Raw genomic sequence first — 7,667 nt, 5'->3', positions numbered from 1 at the left:
GGATGGCCTGTGTGCTGGTGCTCTACAGGGCCCCAAAAATCTTGGGAGCACTCTGGGACTTGCTATTGTCAGCAAGCATTCTGGAGCATGTGGTATGATGCTTGGAAGGGCTTGTGGAGTGATATCAAGTCCTTGCCAAGCAATCCAGATTCATCAGATCCTAACAAGGAGGTTCCCAAAACCAGAGCACTTCAGAGTGCTCCTGGGTTTTTGGGGCCCCTGTAGAGTGGTTGGCAAGTCTGTCACTACACATGCACACAGACCTGGTTGTTGACAGGACTTTCAATAAACTTATGTGGGTTTTAAGATGTCCTAGACATAGTCTGATGTCATAACCCATATCTGGAGGGGTTATTACCATATATATCCACTGTCAAAGATATATATAGTATATATGATGCACAGTGATATATCAATAATATAAGTTGCTGGGGGACATTGCACTCCCCCTGCCCCCTAGCTGCAGGCCAATGTTAAGGGAGCCTGCGGGCAAGGTCTGAATAATATATTATTATAGAAGAGATTATGTCATCCCCCCCCCACCTCAAATCCATAGTAGTTTAGTATAGTATTTGATAAAGGACTGGAGGGGGGGAGGTCATGTGACCTGGACTTAGAGAATATCACTAAGTCCAGCCATGCCAACCATAGGTCTCTTATATGTGGGAACTCGGAGGTTCTGAGTGCATATGTGCGAGTATATGCGTGCTTGCGGTCATGTTGGTGTGCAACATGAGTGTGTTGGAGGCTTGACAAGATCAGGACTCATGGAAAGAATGGAGTGGGTTGTGACATCTGAGGACAATGTGGGGTTTGGTGCTTGTGGCTGCAGTGTACAAATGAGAATGTTGCTTAAGGCAACAGGGACCTATACTACAACAACAAAGCCTTATACTACAATAACAAGACTGCTTAGGGCAGTGATGAGCTATCTAAGTACAACAATGAGGCTGCTTAAGGCAGTGAGCAACTGAGTATCTAAGTATCTAAGTATTTACTGGGCTGTAATGCCCTTGTACAACAGGTGGATGCAACAAGAGGTAATCAACCTGGGTGTTACCATGGTTGGTTGGCCTCCTTATATATTCTACAGGTGAGCTATTGTCATGCCCTGAATGTTATGCCCTAGAGGTGTGACCACCTTAGAATCCACTAAGTCAAAGAAATAGTGAATATATGCACTATTTTCATGAAGATTTATGGATATGTGCATCTTTATACTATTTAGGCACTGAGTGCTTATTATGTAACCTAATCACATGGCCTTTAGTCATGTGATCACGTCTTTCTTATCTCTGGTCATGTGACCTTATCTTTGTTGTTATGTTTGTACATGTATTTACTATTCCCTTCTCCTTTGAATATATAAGGAGGGTTCTGAGAGCCTTAAGCCTCAGAAATCAACCTCTTATCCCCATCCACACCTACCTACCCTAAGACATACACCTAAGAGTATTGCCTGAGAGCATACCAGTCCCTGTCAAAGGTCTCTTGCCCAGCTGTCTTTACAGCATAGTGCACTCTTATGCATATGTGTCACCTATGTGTCATAGTGATGTCATCAGAGGTGGAGGTGGCTGCATAGCTGACTAAGCAAGGAGGGGGATGTGGTAAGGTGCTTAAGATATAACATAAGTGCCAAAGTCACATGATTGAAAAACTTGTCTGTTTGTGTTTGTTTAAAATCAAGAAATTAGGGATAAATTCCCTGGTATCAAGTGTGTCTACAACATAAGACATCTGATTTCAGTTATTAATGCAAAAATATTTGGCAAATGAACAATATCAAGGTTGGGAATCCAAGTGCCTGGACAACAAAAGTGTGCAATTGCCACATCTTACCTTTAACAACACTGTTTGAATTGTATATTGGCCTTTTATTCAATAATTGCATGTCCTATTTTACAAGTGATACAAAGCCAAGGAGTCATATTTAGACCATTTTGGCCTTGCTGACTGTCTTTATCTCAGCCAGTTTGGTGAAGCAGTGTATTCCATTTGCATGTATCCCCCTGTTACTTGTGTAATGGAAATCAAGGCCATGTGACTCTATAGCCATTTTTGGTTTAAATTAGTTCTTGACTTGGAAGGCAAAATGTCCTAGATGTCCTCAAGGGCTGTCCAGGTAGCAGGCACTTGTGGCCATATAGACTTTGTAAGAAAACCATGTAAGGCAGTGAGAGTGCTACCTACAATGACAAGCTAACTAACTACAATGGCCAAATGCTGTGAGGCAATGGCAAGCTACATAAGTACAGTGAGGGCAATGCTTAGGGCATGTATCTAAGTAGGTTACTGGCTGTAAGGCCTTGTACAGTGGGTAGAGTGCAACAAGAGGTAATCAACCTGGGTATTACCATGGTTGGTTGGTCTCCTTATATATTACAGGGTGAGAGCTAATTACAAATACATATGTGCAAAACTGTATCAAATAAGAACCCTGCTCCAACTGCAGGCTTACTCATGCCTATGTGTCACTGACATGTCATAATGATGTAATCAGGTGGAGGTGGCTACATATGCTGAGTAAGCATGGATGGGGACATGGCTTGGCATTTAGCATATGATATAAGCACCAAAGTCATGTGATTAAAAAGGTTGTCCATTTGAGTTTGTTTAAATTTGAGAAAATTGGAATAAATTCTGTGGTAACAAGTGTGTCTACAACACAAAATTGTGTGTCCTGGATGTATTGCTACTCTTATTAGAGACAATGGCTGATTGTGTCCTCAAGTATCTGGATGACCTGCTTGATACTTAATGGTACTAGAAAGCTGGATGGATTCTTCCATTTTTTCTGATATTTCTACTATTTTTTATGGACTTATTATCTTTACTTTTTCAATCACATGATCTTGGTGCTTACTATGCTAAGATGCCATGCCAAGACCTGCCAAGATGCTGCACCAAGGGCACCTAGATAAGAAACATGCTTCTGCACAGCCTGCAGCACCCTTCTTTTTTACTTTTAGACTTCTTTCTCTCATGCTTATATTTTGTAAATTAGTTGATACAGTGCATATATACAGCAGGAAAATTGCTTGGAGTTGTCATGACCCATGCCTTTGCTGGCATGTCTCCTGACCAAGCCACCTACTAATAGGATATTCCACAGTCTCTAGAAGGCCGCATATACTCACATATATGCAGTCAGAACTGTCATTACTCTAAGGGCTCATGACTTAGAGACTGACAGTCCACCAGGGTCACATGACCTCCCCCCCTCCAGTCCTTTATCAAATACTATACTAAACTACTACAGATTTGAGGTGGGGGGGATGACATAATCTCTTCTATAATAATATAATATTCAGACCTTGCCTGCAGGCATTAACATTGGCCTGCAGCTAGGGGGGCAGGGGGAGTGCAATGTCCCCCAGCAACATATATTATTAATATATCACTGTGCATCACATATACTATATATCTTTGACAGTGGATATATATGGTAATAACTCTTCCAGATATGGGTTATGACAGGAGTCCCCAAGTTGATTTTACCTTGTCTACCAGCAGAGACAGGTATCCAGTAGTCAGCAGTAGAGTTGGGTCCATAAGACCCTTTACTTACCAGTAGCTAGTCAGTAGTCACCCCTCACTGGCCTTTGGCCCCTCCATGCTGTAGATAGCATTACCCATGCTGCCCTAAGCAGTCTTAGATACAAGTAGTATAGCCTAGTCAGTCTTACATTGTAGTAGTACAGCCATAAGCACCTGCCCACTAGCAAGTAACTCACCTTACAGTGTGGTTACAACAGTTACTGGGTGTCCTAGATGTCCTTAAGGGGTGTCAAGGCAGCAGGCGCTTGTGGCTGTATAGAACTAAGTATGAAACCACTTAAGGCAGTGTGGGATCTACCTACAACAACAAACTAACTAACTATGGTGACAAGGCACTGTAAGGCGTTGCCAAGCTACCTAAGTACAGTGGGAACAATGCTTAAGGCATGTGACTAAGTAATTACTGGCTTTAGAGCCTTGTACAGTGGTGGGAATGCAACAAGAGGTAATTGAACTGGGTGTTACCATGGTCAGTTGACCTCCTTCCATATTACAGGAGAGACTAATTACAAATACATTGTCCATGTGAAGAGAAGCTATCTAATTGAAAATAAGAACCCTGCTCTGCAGTTGGCCTTACTCATGCATACATGTCACTGACATGTCATAATGATGTCATCAGGTGGAGGTGGCTACATATGATGAAGTAAGCACAGATGGGGACATGCCTTGGCGTTTAGCATATGATATAAGCTCCAAAGTCATGTGATCAAAAATGTTGTCTGTTTGACTTCATTTAAAATTGAGAAAGTCAGAATAAAAGTCCTTGGTATACGTGTGTCTATGACACTGGGGGTGAGCATTTGTTGTAGACACACATATACCAGGGTGTTGTACGCCAACTGTAAGGTTGGGTACATGCTGGTGGGTGGGCGCTTAAGGCCGTACTACTACAGGTGACTTATGTAATCTGCTATCTAAGGCTATACTATTACCGCTTAAGGTGGCCTACTGTCTCTATGCTACTGCAAGGGGGCCTTAGGCCTGGGAGGTGTGGTAGGTGAGATATAAAGGGTAAGTGATTGGTGCTACTGGGGGCCGGCTACTTAGCTGGCTGACTACCTTCTCTAATGAGTAAGAGACAAGGTAAAATTGACTTGGGGTCTCCAAGCAATTTCCCTGCTGTATATATAGAAGAGAGCGCACTATCTACATGGTCTGTGCGTGTGAGAAAGGAAGTACATGTGTGAAATGAGAATTGTGCTGCGGACTGCGCAGAAGCGTGGATTTCTCCTAAGCGCCCTTGGCACGGCATCTTGGCGCGGCATCTTGGCATAAATAAGCGCCGAGATCACGTGATCAAAAAACAAAAGATATCAAGTCCGTAAAAAATACTAAAAATAAGAGAAAATTTGTGTGATTCCAGTGGTATAGATAAGGAGGTTATAACATTGCCCCCCCCTTAAAGGCTCTTGGTGGAGTCACAAGCCTTTTTCAGTCCTGACTTATTAAAGCAGCTGATTTCTTCCTGACTGTGTTCTAGAAGCTCCTTGGGTTCCCATGAGTTGTCTTCAGGCCCATAGCCCTTCCATTTGATTAGGTAGAACCATTTTCCTTGTTGCCTCTTGGAGTCAATAATCTGTTCCACCTTGTATTCCTCTTCTCCCTCTATTGTCTCAGGGGGAGGTTGTTCCAGAAACGGTTGGCTAGGAGATTTGTGAACCTTGGACAGGAGTCCCACATAGAATACGTTGTGGATTTTCAGGGTCTTGGGTAATTTCAGGCGGTATGCATGACTGGAAATTTTCTCCAAGATCTCAAAGGGGCCCAATCTTTTGGGGTCTAGCTTATTGGAGTTGGTCCTTAGTTCTACATTCTTTCCGTCCAGCCAGACTTTCTTGCCAATTGAATATTCCAGTATAGTTCCTTTGTCCCTGACCATTCTCTCCTTACTCATCCTGAGGGCGGCTTCCGCTTCTTTCCATTTGTTGGCTAGATTGTCTATTAATTGATCTGCCTCTGGGACATTGGATGGTACGTTGGAGGGGTTCATCACCGGATTTCTCCCATAGACCAATTCAAAGGGTGTTCTTCCTGTCAACGCGTGCTTGGCATTGTTGTAAGCGTATTCTGCCAAGGGTAACCATGTGGCCCAATCTGAATGGTCTGCAGCTACATAGGATTGGAGGTAGAATTCAATAAACTGGTTTACCCGTTCTGTCTGGCCATCTGATTTGGGGTGGTAAGCTGAAGAGAACAATGGTTTGACTCCCAGTCTTTGGTAGAGGGCCCTGAGGAATTTTCCCGTGAACGTGGTTCCTCTGTCTGAGACGGTTCTGATTGGTAGTCTGTGCAGTTTCCAAATGTGGGTAATGAACAAGTCTGCCAGTCCTTTGGCTGTCACCTTTTTCAAGGTGGGGATGAAGTGGCCAAATTTTGAGAAGGAGTCTATTACCACCAAGATTGCATCATAACCTTGTGTTAAGAGTTGTGTAAGTACAGGAGTAAGAAAGAGTTACTATATACAAAATGTATATGAGAATAACTAAGAACTAGTATTAAGAATCAGAATATATGCACAGAATATATGCACAATATAGGCTAGATTATCAGGAATAACAACTCCTAACAATAGTCTAGCAACTATGAAGTGCAGGTGGTTGGTTATGTATAGTACCTTAGACTAATGTTACTTAAGCCTAAGTGACTAAGGGTATGTATACTTAAGGTCTCTAGGATAGTACCTTAAGTAAGAGGGTTACCTGACTAATGTACAGGATTTATAGGATTTGCCTAATAAGTATAGGACTTATATATGCTTAAGTAAGACTTAAGACTTATGGGGTTTACCTAAAATATATCTAGGATTTATGAGATATTGTAGGTAAAGATATCTACAATATAGGGGTTATGGTGGATTGAAACACTATCACTCAATCACAACAATCCTTACAGTACCATTGCACTATACTCAATGTTGAACTCAACAACTGTGACAGTCAAGGGGCACAGGGTTGCAGTAAGTACACTAATAGGTTACCCTGTGTCTGTTGGGACTGGCCTATGGTCTTAGTGCGCCAAATAACCTCCTATGCTATTTACAGTGAGTCAATCACTAAAGTAAATGCGCAGATAAGCTGTTAAAGGCTTGTGTGTATATGTCAATATATAAGAGTGGATAAATGGATGCATTAGAAGCGTCTTCACAGGGTCCTTTTATACCCTGAGAAGGCGCACAAACAAGTATATACATGATTGATACCAAGAGGGGGTACAGGAGGTACATGTGGCAACTGAAACACTTGAGTGAGCCAATACTTTGGTACATAGTAAACAAACAACAGATCCTAATATCTGCCCCAAGGCATTGTCTGCCCCAAGGCAGTATTTACCTGTGTTGGTCCTTAGATGTCCCCAGGCTAAGTGTTTCACCCTTGGAGTAAACAGTCCCAAAGGTAAGATACCGCTGCATTGGGTACTTACAGTAAATGGGGCATAACTCAGCCAAATGTTGTCCGTTTTGGGAGTTTGACCCAGCGTTCTGGAGCGCACAAACATGCGCACCTAAGCGCAAGTAATTCGGCAGTGTGGGATGCCCGGGTGATGGAGAAAAGGCGCATTTAGTGCGTCGGCGCTTAAGGGCTGATTAAGCGCCGGAGCACTTGTCTATGCAACAGGGGGGACCCTGAATATTTCTGTGTGTAGCCACAAGATAGAATCTTGAATAATAAATACTACAAACAAGAGAAATATTACTTGTTACTGTTTATCTACTCAGCTGAATTTATATATATTTAAATGAGTGAGAAAACAGCATATATGCAAAAGGCATCGCATATTAAGGGTATTCCTGAGCTTTGTAGGTTTTGTAAAGGTCACTATTGGATAGAGGGACCTTGAAAACCTTAGTTTGCATCTTTATCTCATTTATTTACTGTGAGATTACTAGTGTAATTAATAAAATAAGTACAGATTAAAGAAGAAATGTCATATCCATAACACCTTGTGACTTTGGGAATCCTGTGATAAAGTCATAGGAGATTGTATGGAATGGGTATGGTGGGACTTCCAGTGGCTTGAGAGTGATGACCAGTGCATGAGGGCAACGGTTGGCTTGACATGTTGGGCAGCACTCAACCCATTCCTTGGCTGAGGATTTCATTCCC

General features: G+C 42.4%; 1 protein-coding gene across 1 annotated transcript; it reads right to left on the bottom strand.

Annotated features, from left to right (window-relative positions):
* Nucleotides 1–4,963: 4,963 nt before the first annotated feature.
* RhiXN_06776 (Retrotransposable element Tf2 protein) lies at nucleotides 4,964–7,663 on the bottom strand (the record flags this gene model as incomplete). Its single annotated transcript, XM_043326592.1, has 2 exons — nucleotides 4,964–5,976; nucleotides 7,504–7,663. The coding sequence occupies 2 exons, from the start codon at nucleotides 7,661–7,663 to the stop codon at nucleotides 4,964–4,966; spliced, it is 1,173 nt and encodes a 390-aa protein (XP_043182024.1).
* Between the last annotated feature and the right edge of the window lie 4 nt (nucleotides 7,664–7,667).

The sequence above is a fragment of the Rhizoctonia solani genome, chromosome 7 (genome assembly GCF_016906535.1).
Source record: "Rhizoctonia solani chromosome 7, complete sequence".
Taxonomy (NCBI): domain Eukaryota; kingdom Fungi; phylum Basidiomycota; class Agaricomycetes; order Cantharellales; family Ceratobasidiaceae; genus Rhizoctonia; species Rhizoctonia solani.
The sequence above is the reverse complement of the archived record's forward strand: the minus strand, read 5'-3'. Positions and strand labels throughout refer to the sequence as shown.